At 37.4% G+C, this 21927-nt stretch overlaps 4 protein-coding genes across 4 annotated transcripts; all 4 read right to left on the minus strand.

The window, feature by feature from the left end:
- Positions 1-770: 770 nt before the first annotated feature.
- On the minus strand, positions 771-1709 carry TAS2R7 (taste 2 receptor member 7). The gene has a single exon (XM_043880806.1). It carries the CDS (start codon positions 1707-1709, stop codon positions 771-773), a length of 939 nt encoding a protein of 312 aa, XP_043736741.1.
- A 4626-nt stretch (positions 1710-6335) lies between these two features.
- Positions 6336-7265, minus strand: TAS2R8 (taste 2 receptor member 8). Its single transcript, XM_043882028.1, has one exon. It carries the CDS (start codon positions 7263-7265, stop codon positions 6336-6338), a length of 930 nt encoding a protein of 309 aa, XP_043737963.1.
- Positions 7266-8351: 1086 nt separating this feature from the next.
- On the minus strand, positions 8352-15875 carry TAS2R9 (taste 2 receptor member 9). The gene is given in 5 exon segments (XM_043880808.1): positions 8352-8663; positions 8665-8748; positions 8751-8907; positions 8909-9320; positions 15845-15875. Coding segments are annotated over 5 exon segments (996 nt in total).
- A 4113-nt stretch (positions 15876-19988) lies between these two features.
- LOC122680533 (taste receptor type 2 member 10-like) lies at positions 19989-20918 on the minus strand. The gene has a single exon (XM_043882029.1). The coding sequence runs from the start codon at positions 20916-20918 to the stop codon at positions 19989-19991; it is 930 nt and encodes a 309-aa protein (XP_043737964.1).
- Between the last annotated feature and the right edge of the window lie 1009 nt (positions 20919-21927).

Below are 21927 nucleotides of genomic sequence, written 5' to 3' on the forward strand. Positions count from 1 at the left end.
CCTTCAAGGAGCACTAAACAGTTCTATTTAGGCTCTTCCTTTCGCCAACCTTACTTTATACAAACTTTCTAAATGATCTCTCCTTCTCTCATACAGTGTCCTTTCTTTCATTGTCCATGATCCTGAAATGGTTTTTGAACTCACTGTGACAATATTTATTTTAGTCACAATTAATATCTTTGCAGTGATTCTAATCAGTACTAATTTCTGCTACGTTCATAAAATTACACAGCATTTGATAAAGACCTGTCACCTTATTGAGTCTTTTCTAAAAGTTGAGCTTAGTTTGATGATCTGGAAGAATCCAGCTAGTATCATGAGGATGAGCCAACTGCTTTTCATAGGGACGCAAGTAGCAGCAAGATGCTGTTACAGTTGTTCTGAAATGGTCAAACAATATTGCATCTGGAGAGATGATTTAGAATCAACTATGAAGATACTCTCGCCTCTGGCAGTTACTGTTAAGATATTAATTGCTCCATGTTCTGAAACATGTTCACAAAAGCACTGGAGAATGGGAGAGAGAGGAAGCAGAAAGAGAGAAAACGAGAGAGATGGAGAGAAAACGAAGAGAGAGAGGTGGGGAGAAAGAGGCAAAATAAGTTCTAACTGAGATTTCCTAAGTTCTAATCACAAGCATACTAAGTACTTTTTAAGAATAACTGGATGTATGAAACCATCATTAATGCAAGAATTAAAGATAATTAAGAGACATCTTGTCTTCTTTTGTCCTACAAAGTGATTGTTTATCTTCAGATCTGTTTACGTCATTAGCAATTCCTTCTTCGCAGGATATATTTTACCTTCCATAGCACCCTTAAAGATGCTTGTTTTAATTTTTTGTTCTCTAGAATTAGGAAGAGTGAGTGGCTTGATGGACAGATTAGAGCTATCAACTCACCAACGATCACAGCTAATTCAGTCTCTGGCATAAAGTAGCTGGACGTGGCCACAAGATAGGCCAAGTAGTAGGCAATGAAAAGGAGGAGGAAGGAGATGACAGCCTTCATTGCTCTCACATGAGCTTCTGTGCTGGCATCTCTGCTCCCTGGGACACGGAGATGCATTCGCCTGGTGTGTCTGCATAGGGAGAGGATTAGGAGGAGAAATGAGATCAGGGACACGGAAAAGGGAAATAGTGTCAACAGATTGAGACGTATCTTGATGGAAGCATGCTGAGCTTTATGTACTCTGCATCTCCAACTTAAATTTGTTTTCACCTTCATCTTGACACAATGCCTGAAATCATCATCCAAATCCTTAGTGACAGGAAGGCTAATGAACACCGAGAAGATCAAACACCCCAGCAAGATCCTAGGAATTGCCCTGTCAATTCTCCACTTCATCCAGAGGAAAAAGGGATGGAAGAAATTTGCTATCTTGAGGAAATAGAAAATGCTGAGGCAGGTGGCAAACCAGACGCTTAAATGGTTGGTTAGTGTCCAGAAGTAGTCAATGATTCTCATTTGTTTACCACCAGTATAGACATCTGGGTACAGGACCATTATGTAACAATCCAATAGTATTATACATAAGAGAGAAATTCTGGAGATGGCCAGGCTTGTGAGGATTAAATCAATGGAGGTAATCTTCTTGTGCTTGATCCAGTCCACACAGTTTACCAGTCCAATGAATGCATTCCCTAAGATCCCCAGTGAACATTCCCCAGCTGCTATGAGCATTAAGATACCCTCCCCTTCACTTGACATGTTAAAATGCAGAAATATCCAATTTGCTTCTAGTTGAACAGATGTGGTATCTACATCTACTTCTTGGATTTTGCTGTAATTTTCTTTATCCCTTTTATTGTAGTCTGTCTTGAGATGGAGACTGAAATGACAAATGAAAACTGTAGCTATCTTCCTTAAATCCTAGCTAGCCTTGAACAAGTAAAGCAGTTGTCTGTCCCTGGACCCTTTCTCTATCTATGTCCATTTACTTTCTTTGAAGATTTTACTTTTCCACATGTGCTTAATTTAGGCTGAGCTATAGCATGCTAGGATGCAAATTAGGCTGATTCACTTTCATGGTCTGGCATTTTCTCAGGCTATGTTTTGCAAATTTAGCTTCATTAATTTGTAATGCACACTAGTGATTTTAATAGGGCTGCCAGATTTACCAAATAAACTTATAGTGAAAAAAGTGAAAGTATTAGTCTCTCAGTCATGTCTGATTTTTTGCAACACTACAGACTATAGTCCTCCAGGCTCCTTTGTCCATGGGATTCTCCAGGCAAGAATATTGGAGTGGGAAGCCATTCCTTTCTTGAGAGAATCTTTCTGACTCAGGAATCAAACCCAAACCCAGGTCTCCCATATTGTGGGCAAATTCTTTACCATCAGAACCACCAAGAAAAACCAAACTTACAGTACATCCAGTTAAACAATTTCAGATAAACAATGAAAGAGTTTTTAGTGTATGTCCCAAATTACATGCAATTAGTACTTCTGGGAAGTACTGAAATTCAAATTTAACAGGGTGTCTTGTATTTTATCTAAACCTCAGGGATTTTTTTTTTTTTTTTTTTTGGCAATTAGAAAGTGCACAAAAATTGAAATTTGAACAAGAGTTTTCATTTTGTCAAAATATGGTTTTGATTACTACTAAAAATCCAAAGTTTGGGTCAACACTGAGAGCTACATATTTTCAGGAAATTTAAAAGATTAACACTAAATATAGTCTATTCAATTCTTAAAAAGTACCTCATTTATCTTGGTTGTTCAGGTGAACAATTATATAGCACAAGGTCTCTTAAAGGAAGGCACTACTAGACATGTGACATTTAAAGGTCATTTAATGTACATTTGTTATGCTCTATGTAAGAAGGTGAGGGAGCCATGGTGAAGAAGAGTATTGATTACCTTTAGGGTTTTCTTTTTCATTTAAAGTGTTCTCAAGGGCAGTTATATATACAAGGGGGAAAAGAGTAAAATATTGTGTTTCATTCTACTCTTTACCCTCTGCTGTACCAAATTGCATCTGAATAATTAGGCCCCTGGGCTTCCCAGGTGACGCTAGTGGTAAAGAATCCACCTGCCAATGCAGGAGACAGAAGGAGACATGGGTTCAGTCCCTGGGTTGGGAAGATCCCCTGGAGGAGGGCACGGCAACCCACTCCAGTATTCTTGCCTGGAGAATCCCATGGACAGAGGAGCCTGGTGGGCTACAGTCCATAGGGTCACAGAGAGCTGGACGTGACTGAAGCAACAGCATGCACACACATTTAGGTCCTTAACCCTTCTAGGTTGTTAGACAGGAGACCGAAGATAAAATTTACCTCATTTCTACGGCCTAGCTCCTGTTTTGAAATAGCTTCTCTAATTCAGTGTTACAGAGAAACACTTTACTATGTTTGTTTTTTTTTTTTTACTACGTTTTGTTTGTATGGAATAATTCTGGGAATCTCAGTACCTTCCAGGGAAATGCATATCTTTTCTCATCCTTCCTCCAAGTCTAGATATTTATTCTTGCATGTGACCCTGACTTTGGACAAACTGCTTTCTCAATAGCCAAGTTCATAGGTGACTGCCCTCCTCTGATCTTGGAAGTAATCCCTGACTCAGGCACATAATTTTCTTCTCTACAGTGTTCTGGTGAATAACCTACTCACAGTAAATAAAATGATACATTTACCCACATAAAGTTTAGACTATAATTTTTTTGCAAATAAATGTAGATTATATGTTTTACTAGTGTTGTCATAGCATGGAAGGTATGATGCAGCTAAAAGGGAAAAACAGTGCAAAAGTTCCTCAAAAAGGTCAAAATACAACTGTTATTTGATCCAGCAACCTCATTTTTGGGTGTACATACATGAGAACGGAAATCAAGATATTGAAAGAAATCAGGATCTTAAAGAGGTAATTTGTACTCTTAGGCTTACTGCCGTGTTATTCACAATAGCTAAAATGTAAAAACAACCTAGCTGTTCACTGACAAATAAATGGATAAAGAAAACATAGCACATACATATGGCGGGATATTATTTGGTCTTAAAGAAGAAAGAAATCTTCCAGTATGCAAAAACATGGGTAAACCTGGAAGACGTTATGTCAAATGAAATAAGTTAGTTATAGAAAGACAAATCCTATATGATTCCATTTAGATGAGGTATTGAAAATAATCTAAGTCATATAGCTAAGAGTAAAACAGTGGTTGCCAAGGCCTGAGGGAAGGAAGAAATGAATAGCTCTTATTAAACAAGTAGAGTTTCAGGGAATTCTCAAGTGGTCCAAGGTTAAGAATCCACCTTTCACTGCCGGGGACATGGGTTCGATCCCTGGTCAGGGAACTAAGATCCCACGTGCTGCAACTAAGGCTGTGTGCCACAACTAGACAGCCTGCATTCTGTGTGCAGTGACTAAGATCTGATGAAGCCATAAATAAAATATTTTTTTTTAAAAGAGTACAAAGTTCCATTATTGAAGATAAATAAGTATAAATAAATAGAGGAAATAAAAAAATATGGGAGATAGAAAAATAGAGATCTGGTGCAAAACATTGAGCATCTAATCAACAATACTGTCTCATACACAAAAATTTATAAAACAATAGATTTCATGTTATATACCCTTACTCAATTAAAAAAGAAAAAGAAATTCTGCAAGAGAGCATTTTGTCACAAGTCTGCTGCTTTGAGTCCCAGTGACAGTCACTGGAGATATTTGAAACACTGGAGATACAGAAAATAAAACATGAAAGACAGGACTTCAGATGGATAAAAGGAAACCTTCCCCAGAAGCACAAATGTTATAAAACATTGATTTCATCAAAGCTTATAAAAGAATATATAGTTAATCCCAACATAGGATGTACAAATTCTTTGTAGACTATATTCATATATTCCATCAAAAAAATCAATTCTTCTGTCTTTATCTTTTTGCAAATAAGTGTAGCTTTTATATTTACAATTGTTGTACAGCATGTAAGTTATAATGCAGTTACTACAGAAAACAGTAGAAAACTTAATAAAACATTATAATAGCTAATATACTAGAGATAGAGTTGATGACATTTATTTACTTAAGACTAAATACTGGTACTTTGCAAAGTGAATTTTGCATAATCTTATGCAGAAAAATTGATAATCTTCAAGTAATTAATATATTAATTTTAATAAAAGGAAATGAGTAGATTGAAATAGACCTAAATTCAACGCAGAGTATGGTGGGGGCCAAAATGTAGAGTCAGATCAAAAGAGACATGACTTTAGATGTGCCAGATCAAATGTTTCAGTAACACTCTAGAGAGGAAGGATTTGATGTTCACAGTAGAACCACATTTTATTAATGAGTCTTATTTTTCTCTTTTTGCTTTTTTTTTAAACTTACTCTGTATGTTACAGACATAATAATGCTTTTTTAGTGACAATATGTAGTTATACCACAGTGCATGATACCTTCTTCCCAATTAATTTCTTATCTAAAGTCCTGAATGGGAAAAAAAAAAATACCTGCAGGTCTTACTAAGGAAAGATCATCTTTCTACCCAAGTTACAAAGAGTACTTAGGAACATCCCTTAAGGGGAGATGATTGAATGGGTTCTATTCCTAGCCCAGTGCTGCCAGTTAAGCAAGTTTTTTGTGACAAAATTTAATTTCAAGGAAATGAATAGAAGATGCCTGAGTAAGGTCACCAGGAAATATTAAGTGGGAAACCACCAGAAGTATCACACACTTGGGAGGAGAAAAGTGTGTAATTGGGAAACTAAACTAGTTAAGACAGAAGAGATCTGAGTTCCTAGTTTATATGTCAAACAGGAGGGACTCAGCAGAGCCATGAAGGGAGAACAGTTAAGGACCAGCAATGAAACTGTATGATAGAGGAAAAAAAGAGAGAGAGAGAGAGAAACCACTGTGGTTTCAGATGCACTTTCCATGGGATTTTCCAGGCAAGAATACAGGAGTGGGTTGCCATTCCTTTCTCCAGGGGATCTTCCCAGCTCAAGGATGGAACTCCAGTTTCTTGCATTACAAGCAGTTTCTTTACTATTTGAGCCACAAGGGAAGCCCAGATGCACTTTACTAGGGGCCAAAATAAAATCTTAAAGGAATTTAGGTAGGCATTACAAGCCCAATACTGGCAGTGAAGAGACAAAATCAGAAGTGTGAGCTCTGAAATTCTTTTAGGAAAGGGAGTGTAAAGATGAGAGTGTGGTGTAAAAAGACACAAAAGATATATCCATTAGTGTGCTAATGGGTCTCACTACTCCTCAAAGCTGTGTACCCAAAATAAACAGAAAAGCTGGAAAACAATGAGAATGGACCTATAAGAAAAGTGAGTTTTTTATTAGAAAATAAGGTTTGCTATTAAAGTCCTTTCATAAAACCAAGATTTTACATCATGCAGGCTGTTTTCCCATATCTCAGCATCCTGACAGATGTGAGCCTCAGCTTGCTATTTCCAACAATTAATAACAGTGAGTGACCTAAGGGATGAAGAATTGCCATAATCTCTCCAGACATCATAGCTAACCTGCTTTCTTTCATAAGGTAGCTAAATGTTGCCAAAAGACAGGCCAGGTAGTATACAAAAAGGAAGAAAAGAAATGAGGTCACTGTTTTCATGGCACCCACATGCACCTCTGTGCTGGAGTTTCTGGAGCCTGTAACACTGGATTTCATTTGTTTACTGTGTCTCCATAGGGACGTAATTAAAAAGAAAAATGAGATCAATAACACAGTAAATGGAATAATTGCTAACAGGTTAAACAGTGTCAATGGGTTGAAGTATTGAATTTTACTCACATGGAACAATTCAGTGACGTTTCTTTTATGTTTTGCAATTTTAAGAAAATCATAATCAGAATTTGTTAACGTTGCTTGTATAAGGCTGATCAACATGGAAATAGCCAGGGACCCCAGCAGGCTCCAGTGAACCACCCTCTCGATTCTCCACTTCAGCCAGAGAAAAAGTTGGTGGGAGAAATTGGCTGTCTTGAAGAGATAGAAGACATTGAGGCAGGTGGCAAACCACATACTTGAGTAGTTGGTGAATGTCCAGAAGATATTAAGAACTACATTTATTTTCTCATTTTCACAAACACCTGGGTAGAGTGCCAGGATGGTGCCGTTGACTGTCATTACACAAAGCAAACCAATTCTGGAGAGAGATAAACTGGTGAGGATGTAGTCAATTGTGGAGATCTTTTTCTTCTTAATCCAGTCAACACATGCTACTAGTCCAATGTATCTATTCACAAACATTCCTATGATGAATTCTGCAGTCGTTATGGTCAGAAAGATGTGGTCTTCTATACCGAACATGTCGAGAGAGAACTTCCTAATCTCAAATATTACTGCGAGATGACCAGCAGAGCTTGACAAATGCATTCTTCAAATCGTAGAATGATTTTTTCCTTTGTCATTATTTTGACTTTGATATCCTCCGGAAGTGCCCAGCTTTCCTCTGAAATAGAATTGCCTCTACATTTATGAAGAATAAGCCAACTGATTGTTGCAAACAGCATGACCAGATTTGTAGCCTGGGTAAATTATAATTATCACCCCTGACGGAGTGATAACTGAAATGTTTTGTTGAAATTGATCTCATGCAAATTAAGAGGTTATATTTCATGAATTTGCAATAGGCTTCTTGCTATTAAGTTCTGCATATAGAAGAGGGAGGTGGGAGGGGAGATCGGGATGGGGAATAAGTGTAAATCTATGGCTGATTCATATCAATGTATGACAAAACCCACTGAAATGTTGTGAAGTAATTAGCCTCCAACTAATAAAAAAATTAAAAAAAAAAAAAAGTTCTGCATATTTGGATGGATCAAGCTGAATTTCAAATAGGGAGGCACAAAAAAGCAAACATGAACACCCATTTAATAAAAGTCAAAATGTGTAAATGAAACTTCATTTTCATCACCATAGATTATAAATTTCCCACAAGTAGAGTCTCCTTGTGAAAATGGATTTTAGTTTTGGAAACAGTGCAGTCAGATACAAATTAGTCATGATACAAAACGAGTTTACATGATTGGTTTTATAGGAAGGGCCGATGTGTTTTAAACTCTCTTCCCCACAGCCTGTGCACTTGAAATTCTTCTTATTGAGTTTATTATTGAGTTCAAGGCCTTTACTAGTAAGAGGCAGAAAGAAGTAGAACATGTTTGCATTTAGGCAATGATATGAAGTGTGAATTTGAGGCTTAGATTAATTTTTCCTGTGAAGATAAAGAAACACACCTGGCTCCATTATAACATTATATTCAAAATTATTCAAGACAGAAATGAGAAGAAATATCTAGAATAATGGTAGATATGAATGATTTCCAATAGCACATAATAAAAATGGAATGCAAACAACTGAGAAAAGGGACAGAATCTTTTGCTGATTTTTTTCTACTTAAATCAGGATTCTCTGGGAAACAAAATATTTCCTTATTTTGTGGAAAGCCTTTACAATCCCCAGCACCTTCAGAAAAGCCTTCCTCAGCTTGCTGTTTCCCATAAGCAGGATGAACGAATGGCTCAGTGGGACAATGACAGCTCTTAGGCCACCAAATATCACCTCCAATTTTCCATGAGGAATCAGAAAGCTAGAGGTTACAATGAGAAAAAGTGCATAGTACATAATGAAAAGAGCCAGAAGGATGACTATTGTCTTTATGGCCCTCATGTGGGCCTCTATGCTAGGGTCTCTGGACCCTGTGGACTTGAAGTGTCATCTGCTTGGTGTGTTGAAGTAAGGAGAAAAATAAAAGGACAAATGAGAGCAGGCAAAGAATAAAGGGACCCACAGTTCAGACCCACCCAGGTTCAGAATAATCTATTTGAAAACAGTTGGAATTTTACTTACTTTGAATTCCCAAGTAATGTTTTCTTCATTATTGATTCTGAAGTCATAAAATGAAACATTAGTCAGTGAAACACTAATAATTGAGGAGATAAGGACATCGGAAGAATCCCAAGGAGACCCTGTTCATCTTAAGCTTCAGCCAGAGGAAAACTGGGTGGGATATACTGGCTATCTTGAGTAAATAGAAGATGTGGAGCCACGAAGTAAACCAGATAGTTGAATGGTTGCAAGTTGTCCAGAAAATATCCAAAATGTTCATCATCTCACCATGCCCGTATGTATCTGGGAAGAGTACCATAATAATACCATCCATATATATCACACACAACAAACAGGTTCTGGAGGTGGCCAGGCTGACCAGGATGGCGTCAGTCAAGGAGACAGCTCTCTTTTTGAGCCAGCCACTGCAGTTTTCCAGTACAATGAATCAATTTCTCCAAATTCCTATTATCAACTCGCCAGTAATCAAGAGTATATATATTGCCTCCATTGTACCTGGTATATCAGCAGAGCATTCTGATTTGGACTATCTACTGATGATGACTGACTTTCAGCTGTTCAGTAAAGAATGGTATATATGCCTGCCACTTAGGGCATGCGGCAGTTATCTTTTATCTGCCTTCTATATCAGTTGTGATCAGGTCAAGAAGACAGCCGGTTCTGCTCTGAGTTAGAACTGCCCAAAGACTTAATTGACCAAGACCAATAACTCCTTTCATGTGTAGTGACGATTGAAAAGCTCTAAAATGAAAATAGAAATGGATCTGATTTCTGGTATTTGCACCATCTTTCTCATTTTAAACTCTGTGTGTTTCAGATTCATCAATCTATGTTGTTGGCCAGGGACTTCAAAAAGAATCAATTACTTGGAAAATATGGCTAAGCTTTAATTCAGAGATGTGGCATTATTACCATCTCTAATAACTTGAAGAGTTTCCCTAAAACTGTGGTCTATTTTCTACAAATGCAGGTTTTGGAGCTTAAAAATAATTGTGAATTTAAAGTGCAGACAATTAACAGCAATAATTTCAGACTAATTGATCATGACATCTTCAGGAATGAGAGAGAGGTAGCCAATGAAAATCCTACTTGATCTTTACAGCACAAGAAATTATGCATCTGCTGGGCCAAAAAACTGACTATAGTTGCCACAGGGGAAAGACACAATTTTTATCTGTCTTCTAGTCCTAAACCATTTTACAGATCTAGAGCCCTTTCATGGCCCTGCAGCACTGCCATGGTTACATTACAGATCTTCTCAAGACTTTCCTTGGTGCCATTTACTAGGATGATTCTGAAAAATACTCAGAACTTTGAGGTGTTAATGGATATTAAACCTGAATTGACACTAATTCTTGAAGACACCAAACATCAACAAAAAACAGAGGCTTACATTGGACAAGTATTGAACTATAATAGGACAGAGTAGTTCTCATGGGCTTATTCAGTGATTATTGCAGCCATGAAATTAAAAGACGCTTACTCCTTGGAAGGAAAGTTATGACCAACCTAGACAGCATATTAAAAAGCAGATACATTACTTTGTCAACAAAGGTCCGTCTAGTCAAGTCTATGGTTTTTCCAGTAGTCGTGTATGAATGTGAGAGTTGGACTGTGAAGAAAGCTGAGCACCGAAGAATTGATGCTTTTGAACTGTGGTGTTGGAGAAGACTCTTGAGAGTCCCTTGGACTGCAAGGAGATCCAACCAGTCCATCCTAAATGAGATCAGTCCTGGGTGTTCATTGGAAGGACTGATGTTGAAGCTGAAACTCCAATACTTTGGTCACCTGATATGAAGAGCTGACTCATTTGAAAAGACCCTGATGCTGGGAAAGAGTGAGGGCAGGAGGAGAAGGGGACGACAGGGGATGAGATGGTTGGATGGCATCACCGACTCAATGGACATGGGTTTGGATAGACTCTGGCAGTTGGTGATGGACAGGAAGGCCTGGTGTGCTGCCGTTCATGGGGTCGCAAAGGGTCGGACCTGACTGAGTGACTGAACTGAACTGAAATGTATAATTGGAATAAAATCCATGAAAACTAGAAAAATCCCCACATTGTTCTTCATATGTATGGTGAAAGCGAAAGTGACAGCTGCTCAGTTGTGTCTGACTCTTTGGGACCCCTTGGACTGTAGCCCTCTAGGCTCCTCTGTCCATGGGATTCTCCAGGCAAGAATACTGAAGTGGGTAGCCATTCCCCTCTCCAGGGGATTTTCCTGACCCTGGCATTGACCAGAATCTCCTGCCTTGCAGGCAGATTCTTTAACATCTGAGCCACCAGGGAAGCCCCTCTTATATATATGGAATTAGAGCTAAATGGCAAAAAGTCCAGATGGAATCCTCCAAATTTCTTGCTCTAAGAGCATAATATATGGACAAAATAATTCATGCTCAGGAGAATTGCCAACATTAGCTCCATCATCATTTGGGGATGATGAAATTTACCAAATCTCCATTAACAATATGTTAATTACATATCATTGGATTCCTATTTTATTGGGTGTTGCAATCAAGAATGAGTGAAATATCTTTTCCAAGTTTATAGAAATGTTTTTTTCTTTAAATTAATAAATCTTGTCAATTATTTGGACAGATTTCCTAATATTGGCTTATTCTTACATTCCTGATATAAAATCTGCTAGTCTTGGTATACTGTTATATTGGGGAAATGTTGGCTATTTCTGTATTCTATGATAATTTTTATATTGATATTCATAGCCCAAAGTGAAGAAGCAGGATTAAACTAGATTTCTAGAGTTCAGACAGGTTCTGGTAGCAACACAAATCTTGCTTCACAAAAATTTTTTTAAGTTCTTTTTTCCTTTTATATAATCTAGAATGGCTCAGATGAAACTATCTCATCTTCAAAAGTTTGGTAGAATTTGTTTTTCATCTGAGCCTATAGCTACTTTTTTATTGTAACTTTTTGACAATGTCCACTTATTCCTTTATGCAAGTTAGTATGTTTATGTTTTCTTTTCTTTTAAAGTTTGTTATTAGTTAAGATCTATGTTCCTATCTATTCCACTCAAGTTTTAAAAATTATTCAAAAAGAATAATTGGAGTGGGTATTCATTCCCTTCTCCAAAGGATCTTCCCAAGCCAGGGATGGAAGCCAGGTCTCCTGCATTGCAGGCAGATTTTTTACCATCTGAGCCACCAGGGAAGCCCATTAAGCTCTCTACATCCATAAGGCAAGAAGAGAATGCTGCCCTACTAGGCACATTTCAAGAACTCATTTTTTGAATAGTTGCCGACTTTATCCCCCACCCAATTCCAAACTCCTCACTATATTCACTGAAATTTAGGCAAATCATCAGCAAAAATATTCCCATCAATTTTTCTAACAGCTCGTTTTATCTATTTGCTTGAACTTGGAGTCTTTTTTAAAAAATCTTTTCATTTTGTATTGGGGTATAGCCGATTAACAATGCTTTAATAGATTGAGGTGAACAGCAAAGGGGCTTAACCATACATATACATGTATCCACACTCCCTCGCCCCAGCTTTCCTCCCATCCAGGCTGCCATATAACATTGAGCTGAATTCTGTGTATGATACAGTAGGTCCTTGTTGGTTACCCATTTTAAATATACCAGTATGTACATGTCCATCTGGGCTTCCCTGGTGGTCCAGACAGTAAAAAATCTGCCCACAATGCAGGAGACTCAGGTTCACTCTCTTGGTTGGGAAGATTCCCTGGAGAAGGAAATGGCAACCAACTCCAGTACTCTTGCCTGGAGAATTCCATGGACAGAGGAGCTTGGAGAACTGGAGTCCATGGAATCACAAAATGTCAGACACGACTGAGTGACTAACACACACATGCATGTCCATCCCAAATTCCCTAACTATCCTTCCCTCCATCCTTTTGCTCCGCAACCATAATTTGGTTCTCTAAGTCTGTGAGTCTCTTTCTGTTTTGTAAGTAATGAATTTGGAGTCAATTTTTGTTTTACTGGACAACTTTGGGAGTCTGGTGAAGGCTATGATTTCCTCAGAACAATGTTTTTAAACTAATAAAATAAATATATATGAATTTCAAAGGAATCCAGATAGACTCAAATATATGCATTTATATTTTTAATGTGACTTAGTAATTTACTGACCTAATAATGACATCACTATCACAATAATGATTTGTGGTTTCTGGAGGTGAAAAAATATAAGTAATGCTAATGTTTCTGTGACTATACCTGCATTCAAACCTGAAGGAATGCTAGAATTACATTAAAAACTACTAAAAATATAAATATTGGGTGCCCACACACATTCATAGATACTTTATTTTTTATTTCTTTACATTTTAAAAAAGTTCTTTATTGAATTTGCTAAAATATTACTTCTGTTTTATGTTTTGTTTTTTTGACCAAGAGGCCTATGGATTCTTAGCTCCCTGACCAGGGACTGAACCCTCACCGCATGAGTTGGAAGTGTGGAGTCTTAACCACTAGACCATCAGGGAAGTCTCCGTAGACCATTTTATTTTAAAAACTAGAATTATTTAACTGAAGGATAATTGCTTTACAAGGTTGTGTTGGTTTCTGCCATACATCAACATGAATCAGCCATAGGTATATATATATGTGTCTCCTCCCTCTTGAAACTCCCTCCCACCCCCCACCCCATCCCAACCCCCTAGGTTGTCACAGAGCACTGAACTGAGCTTCCTACATCATATAGCAAATTCCCACTACCTATTTTTCATATGGTAATGTCAGTCAGTCAGTTCAGTCACTCATTTTTAACTGACTCTTTGTGACCCTACTGACTGCAGCACGCCAGGTCCCCCTGTCCATCACCAACTCCCAGAGATTGCTCAAACTCATGTCCATTGAGTCAGTGATGCCATCCATCCATCTCACCCTCTGTCATCCCCTTCTCCTCCTTCCTTTGATCTTTCCCAGCATCAGAGTCTTTTCCAGGGAGTCAGTTCTTTGCATCAGGTGGTCAAAGTATTGGAGTTTCAGCTTCAGCACCAGTCCTTCCAATGAATATTCAGAACTGATTTCCTTTTAAATTGACTTGTTTGATCTCCTGGCAGTCCAAGGAACTCTCAAGATTCTTCTCCAATACCACAGTTCCAAAGCATCACTTCTTCGGTGCTCAGTTTTCTTTATGGTCCAACTCTCACATCCAAGCATGACTACTGAAAAAACCATAGCTTTGACTAGATGGACCTTTGTTGGCAAAGTAATGTCTCTGCTTTTTAATATGCTGTCTATGTCGGTTATAGCTTTCTTCCAAGGAGCAAGCATCTTTTAATTTCATGGCTGCAGTCACCAGCTGTGGTGATTTTGGAGCCCCCCAAAATAAAGTCTCTCACCATTCCATTGTTTACACATTTATTTACCATGAAGTGATGGGACAGGATGCCATGAACTTAGCTTTTTGAATGTTAAGTTTTAAGCCAGCTTTTTCACTCTCCTTTTTCACTTTCATCAAGAGGCTCTTTAGTTCTTTGCTTTCTGCCATAAGGGGGGTGTCATCTGTGTATCTAAGGTTACTGATATTTTTCCTGACAATCGTGATTCCGGCTTGAGCTTCATCCAGCCCGTGCTTCATCCAGCCCGGTATTTCTCATGATGTACTCTTCATTTAAGTAAAATAAGCAGGGTGAGTATGTACAGCCTTGATGTACTCCTTTCCCAGTTAGGAACTAGTCTCTTGTTCCTTGTCCAGTTCTAACCGTTGCTTCTTGACCTGCATACAGACTTCTCAGCAGGCAGGTCAGGTGGTCTGGTATTCCCATCTCTTGAAGAATTTTCCATAGTTTGTTGTGATTCACACAGTCAAAGGCTTTGGCATAGTCAATGAAGCAGAAGTAGATGTTTTTCTGGAACTCTCTTGCTGTTTTGTTGATCCAATGAATGTTGCCAATTTGATCTCTGGTTCTTCTGCCTTTTCTAAATCCAGCTTGAATATCTGGAATTTCTCAGTTCATGTACTATTGAAGTGTGGCTTAGAGAATTTTGAGCATTACATTGCTAGCGTGTGAGATGAGTGCAATTGTGCAGCAGTTTGAACATTTTTGGCATTGCGTTTTTTGAGATTGGAATGAAAACTGACCTTTTCCAGTCTTGTGGTCACTGCTGAGTTTTCCAAATTTGCTGGCATATTGACTGCAGTACTTTAACAGCATCATCTTTTAGGATTTGAAATAACTCAGCTGGAATTTCTTCACCTCCACTAGCTTTGTTTGTAGTGATGCTTCTTAAGGCCCTTTGACTTTATACTCTTGGATGTCTGGCTGTAGGTGAGTGATCACCATTGTTGGTATCTAGATCATCTTTGCATGAAATGTTCCCTTGGCATCTCTAATTTTCTTGCAGAGATCTCTAGTCTTTCCCATTCTATTGTTTTCCTCTATTGCTTTGCATTAATCATTGGAGAAAGGCTGATAAAATGAGAATATCACTTCACACCTATTAGGATGCTTATAGTGAAAAATCTAGAAAATAATAAATGTTGCAGAGAATAGGAGAACTTTGAAACCTCATACATTTATGTAAGAATGTAAAATGATACAGCCACTAGGCAAAATAGTTTGGTGGTTCTTGAAAAAGTTAAGTATGTTGCTAAGGGGGAGAGGGGATGGACTGACAGTCTGGGGTCAGTAGAGGCAAACTATTACACATGGAATGGATGGACAATAGTGTCCTACTGTATTGTACAGGTAATCATATTCAATGTCCTGGGATGAAGTATAATGGAAAACAATATAAAAAAGAACATATATATATGGTGACACAGTGGTAAAGAATCTGCCTGCCAAGGAGACACAGGTTTGATCCCTGGGGCAGGAAGATCCCCTGGAGGAGGAAACAGCAACCCACTCCAGTATTCTTGCCTGGAGAATGCCATGGACTGAGGAGGAGCTTGGTAGGCTACAGTCCATGGAGTTGCAGCATCTAACAAGGCTGAATGACTGAGCACAGCACATAAGTGAGTCACTTTGCTGCTCAGCAGAAGTTAACACAACATTGTAAATCAACTATATATATATATATCTGAAAGCTTCATATAGGAATTACCATATGACCCAGTAATTCCACTTTCAGCCATATTCTGAAAATAGGGACACAGATGGTTGTACGCTAATATTTGTTGCAGAATATTCACAATACCAAAGGTAGAAATCATTCAAATGTTCATTTAACAGATGAATTTATAAACACAAAATGTAGAATATACATATACTATGGAATTTTACCCAGCCACAAAAAGGAATGAAGATCCAAAACATGCTACAACATGAAAACATTATGCTGAGTGAAAGAAGCCAGTCATAAAAAAACAAATTTTTTATGATTTTACTTGTATGAAGTACCTAGAATAAGTCAATTAATAAAGCCAGAAAGTAGATTAGAGGTTCCAGGAAGTTGGGAGAGGGAGAATAGAGAGTTACAGCTGAGGGGGTACAGAGTTTTTGTTTGGTGTGACAGAGGTTTTGAAAATAGTGGTGATGGTTGTACAATACTGTAAATGTAACAATACCACACAGAATTATACACTTAAAATGTTAAAGTGGAAAATGTTATGTTGTATATATTTTACTACAATAAAAAGATATTTAAAATAAATACATAAATTTAAAAATTTAGAACTGCACACCATAAAAGCATGCAGCATGGGAAGGACTAGAAGTAGACATAGGAAGCCAAATTTATTATTTTATTTGAAATAAAGAGAGCGATATTTTAAAATCAGTATATGAAAATTTGTTATCAATAGTGAAGTACAAGCTAGAATCAAGATTGCCAGGAGAAATATCAATAATCTCAGATATGCAGATGACATCACCCTTACGGCAGAAGGGAAGAAGAACTAAAAAACCTATTGATGAAAGTGAAAGAGGAGAGTGAAAAAGCTGGCTTAAAACTCAACATTCAAAAAACGAAGATCATGACATCTAGTCCCATCACTTCATGGCAAATAGATGGGGAAACAACGGAAACAGTGACAGATTTTATTTTCTTGGGCTCCAAAATCACTGCAGATGGTGACTGCTGTTGCTGCTGCTGACTGAAGCCATGAAATTAAAAGACACTTGCTCCTTAGAAGAAAAGCTATGACCAACCTAGACAGCATATTAAAAATCAGAGATATTACCTTGCCGACAAAGGTCCATCTAGCCAAAGAAATGGTTTTTCCAGGAGCTATGTATGAATGTGAGAGTTGGACCATTAAGTTGAGTACCAAAGAATTGATGCTTTTGAACTGCGGTGTTGGGGTTGCAAAGAGTTGGACATGACTGAGCAAATCAAACTGAACTGTGATGTTGGAGAAAACTCTTGAGTGTCCCTTGGACTGCAGGGAGATCAAACAAGTCAAACCTAAAGGAAATCAGTCCTGAATATTCATTGGAAGGACTGATGCTGAAGCTGAAACTCCAATACTTGGGCCACCTGATGCAAAGAGCTGACTCTTTGGAAAAGACCCTGATGCTGGACAAGATTGAAGGCAGGAGGAGAAGTGGATGACGGATGATGAGATGGTTGGATGGCATCACCTACTTGATGGACATGAATTTGAGCAGGCTCCAGGAGTTGGTGATGGACAGGGAAGCCTGGCATGCTGCAGTCCATGGGGTCACAAAGAGTCGGACATGACTGAATTACTGAACTGAACTGAGCAGACAGCAAAGAAGGGGGAAATCTAGAAGAAAGCATGAGAAATAGAAAAAGAGAAATGAGAAGATAGGAAATTAATATAAACTTTATTACAATAAGTGTAAAGATGTTTACTCGATCATAATTTTCAGATTCTAATATTAAAGCATTGAATATTAGAGATTTGTTTTCTACAGGACACAATAAAAGAAAAAATAGATACTGAAAACAAACAGATGGAAAATACATAATAAATATGAAGTGAAGTGAATATATATGTAAATATGAAGTGAAGAATTAGCGATTTTTAACATGGAAAAAAATGTTAAAAACATGGAAAAAATAAAATTCAAGGTAAAAACCTGCATGAGTTACCAGTTTAATAACAATAATAATAATAATTTAAAGAACATGGAAACAAATATAACTATCAACATTGTTTCAAATTAAGTGCAGCTATAAATGAAAGAATTTAATTGTTGTGAATGTACATGGATAATCTATTTCAAATTGATTCATAATGAACATGGATATAGAGATACAATATCACTAGCATGATTCATCTAATGAAAGTTAGATGAATCTAATCTAGTAGATGAATTCATCTAATTTATCCAATGATATTCTAATGAATATCATAAACATGGCTCCATCTAATGCATATAAATTTGCAGCATCAAACTTCTTCCAAGTAAACATGACTATTCACAAAAATAGATCTTGTATTAGGCCAAATAAATCTTATCCTAGGCTAACTATCATGAAAATATGTTGCTTACCCAAATTCAATACAATAAAATATCAATATGAAAAATCACCTTTAACATAACTCATATAGCTGAAAAATATTCTGTTAAATAACCTTTGAATTAAGAGGAAATTACAAAGGATATCTCAGGACTCTGTGCTGAATGACAATATAAGAACCATTTGTCAATGCTGTGGAATGTACCTAAATCAACAGGCAGAAAATAAATAGCTTTGAATTCATTTACAAAAAAAGAAAAATTAAAATAAAACTAGGAAAGGACAACTAGTCTTTGTTTTTAAGAATATGGCAAATGTGTTATCTCAATTAAATTGAAGCAGAAAAGAGAATTTGGCAAACCAGACATCTAGAGAAATCCCATCAGTCCAGAATACATAAAAATATGGAAAACTAGTTTTCAGAATTATTTTAAGTTCATGACCCACCTGTCAGTGAAAGAAAAAACTTTCAGATGCCAAAAATGGTGGGAAAGTACACATTCTGAGAGAAAAAGGGGGAAAAAGTACTAAAAATAAAGCTTTTGGGGCATTCGCAATCTGTTTTAAATTAGAGTTTAAGTTTTAAAGTCTTGTGTGTATGTAGGATAAGGTAACTAGTTTTGGCCTCTACAAGGCTAGAATCGAGATTGGGACCAGGACCCTTGAAAAGAAATTTGTTAAAGGGCAAACATGAAAATAACATATGCTCAGCAAAAGGTTAAAATTAGGGGACCTTATCTCTTAACCATGACATGGAATGAAAGGAGAATGTGAAGGTGTTTTGGTTCTGAGAATTTCTAATAACAGACTTGTATACATGTGTATTTGGGATCATGTAGTTCTACCCACAGGGCTTCCCAGGTGGCGTCAGTGGTAAAGAATCCGCTTGCCAGTGCAAGAGACACAGGAGATGCGGGTTTGATCCCAGGGTCAGGAAGATCCCTTGGAGTAGGAAATGGCAACCTACTCCAGTATTCTCTCCTGGAAAATTCCACGGACAGAGGAACCTTGTAGGTTACAGTTCACAGGGCCACAAAGAGCCAGACACAACTGAGCACATGCACGCACACCCATTTGCAGTACTACTCATAAAGCCTAAAAATTTCACACTGAAAATTTAATTTAAAGAAGTTCAAGACTAATTTCATGTAAAATCACTGGATTTGAAAAATAGAAAGATTCATTTCATCAGTGCCCTGACCCTCTTTCCACCATGATTACTGTTACTCCATCAAAAATGCATTAGTTAAAAAAAAGAGAGAGAGAACATTAGGAATCAAATAGTAAGAACAAAAGCAATCTTTTAAAGAATTTAAAATGCACACTTGGAAAAAATAAAAATGCATACTCAAGAGAAGCACTTTTGTATCTGCTTCTCACTCCCATGTTGTAAGTGTCAAGACTGATCATAACTTTCTCTTAGCTTTTTTCCCTAAGAGTTTGTGGTAAAAGATTGTCAATGCTTCAGGAAAGTCAGGTAAAATGTAATGAGAAATCTTGTTTTAGAGACTTATTCCCACCGTCAACATCTTTATGGTGAACAGTCTCCAGGTAGTTTTTTCCTCTGGGTCTTGGGGCTGTGGAAAGAAGGAACTGCAATAGAGGGAGTCAGACTGAGCCACTCAATTTGTGCATGGGATTAAAATCTCCTTGAAGAGTGGAATTCCTTGAAACATAGTCAAAACCATTGTGGAAGATTTTGGTGATATTCAATAACACAGTTAAAACCAATGCAAGAAAGTAGTGCGAGTTGAAAGACTTCTTCAGGAATTTCTTCACTAGATTGTTTTCTTGGAACATCCATTTCTCCCTAAGCCCATCAAGGAGTTCTGAGGAGCTTCTCTTTCTTCCAGCAATTTAATTGCTTCAGTACCCTCAAAAAAACTTGCTTTAGCTTGTTGTTTCCTAGAATTAGGATAAACGAGTGTCCCCAGGGATAGAGGGCTGTGAGGGTCAGACCAAAAATAAACAACAGCTTGCTTTCTGACATAGTAGTGCATGATATTTCTATGATAATGCCTATAAAATACAAGATAAAAAGGATGATAAAAGATATCAAAACTTTCATTGCTTTGATATGTGCTTCTGTGCTGGGGTCTCTGAATCCTGTGGCATTCAATAGCATCCTCTGGTTGTGCCTCCAAAGGGAAATGAGCAATAGGATACAGGTGATCAGGCATAGTATGAAGACCAGAAGGGTTCCAAGATTGAGCAAAATCTGGTTTCTAAAGAATTCACCTTTATGCACTTCAACTGAAAAGATTATGCTTCTATTCTTTGCTCTAGTATCACTAATTATCTTCACAGTTAGGGGAAAAGTAACTAACCATGAAATAAGCAAGCATCCCATCAGAAGGAGAAGAACTCTTTTGATGTCACTCCTCAACCAGAGAAAAATGTGGTGGGAAAAATTGGCTATCTTCAGGAAATAGAAGATGCTGAGGCTGGTGGCAAAAAAGACACTTGATGAATTCAGAATTACCCATGAGTAAGTAACACAGTCAATTAGGTAACCAGAGGAATACATTTCTGGAGAAAAAATCTTCACAAATCCATCAGTAGCTATTAACCCTATCAGGCAAATTCTGGAAGTAGCTAAGCCCATGAGAATAAAGCTGATAGTAGAAAACTTCTTGTTCTTCACACGTTCAATGCAGTATGCAAGTCCAATAAATCCATTCCCTAAAACCCCCAATATTGACTCACTAACTGCTACAAAAATGAGGAGGCCTTCTGGTACACTCAGCATATCTGCCAATCCCTAATATTGTTTCTGTTCCATCAATCTTAAATTACCTGCTGCAGAATGAGGGAGGCATATATTGCTGCTTGATGATTTTCTTCTCTTTCATTAATAAAGAATTGCAAGTGCCCCCATTACTGCCTTGTGATGGAGTCCAAAATAGCTTCAGGGAGACCCTTCCAGTTATGTCTATAAAATTTAGCTAGTCTAGAGAATGTGTGTCCAGACTGAACACCTTCCTCAATTTGTTAAGATGCAAATAAAAGTTTCTATTTCATGGATTCTACTTGCCCTCCTGAGACTATTTTGCGTTTGTTACCCTGGATTGGACAGAAGGAGTGGCAAACATACGCCTACAGAAAACAGAGCAGAATAGAAAGAAAAATTGAACTTCACCTTTTTCAGTGTCAGCATTAACACTGTCATTTATTTTGTGTTAATAATAACAGTTTAGATATATAAAACAAAAATAGTGTATAGAAGAGATGTATGAAATTAGTGTTCTTTATCCCTATGAGGAGATAAAAGCTGCTTCTTTGAGAAGATCAATAAAAATGATTAGCCTTTAGCCATGCTGAGAAAAAAAGGGGCCAGAAGTGAAACGGGGTATAGCAACTGACCCCATGGACATTTAAAGGATTATTACAAGCATTTCTGTGTCAACAAATTTGCTAAATTAGATGAACCCTGTAAATTCTTTGAAAAATAACAATTGAAAAAACTCACACAAGAAGAAATAGGTAATGCAAATAGGCCTAAATCTATTTTAATCAAAAGACTAATCAATAACCTTCCAAAACAGAATGCACCAGGCACAGGTGGAGTTACTGGTGAATTCTAACAAACATTTATGAAATATTGTACTAATTCTCTTTAGTCTCTTTCAGAAAACAGAAGCAGAGGGGATACTTTACAGCTCATTCTAAGGTCAGCCTTCACTTCAGTTCAGTTCAGTCGCTCAGTCGTGTCCGACTCTTTGCAACCCCATGAATCACAGCATGCCAGGCCTCCCTGT

Source organism: Cervus elaphus, chromosome 22 (assembly GCF_910594005.1).
Source record: "Cervus elaphus chromosome 22, mCerEla1.1, whole genome shotgun sequence".
In the NCBI taxonomy this organism is placed as follows: domain Eukaryota; kingdom Metazoa; phylum Chordata; class Mammalia; order Artiodactyla; family Cervidae; genus Cervus; species Cervus elaphus.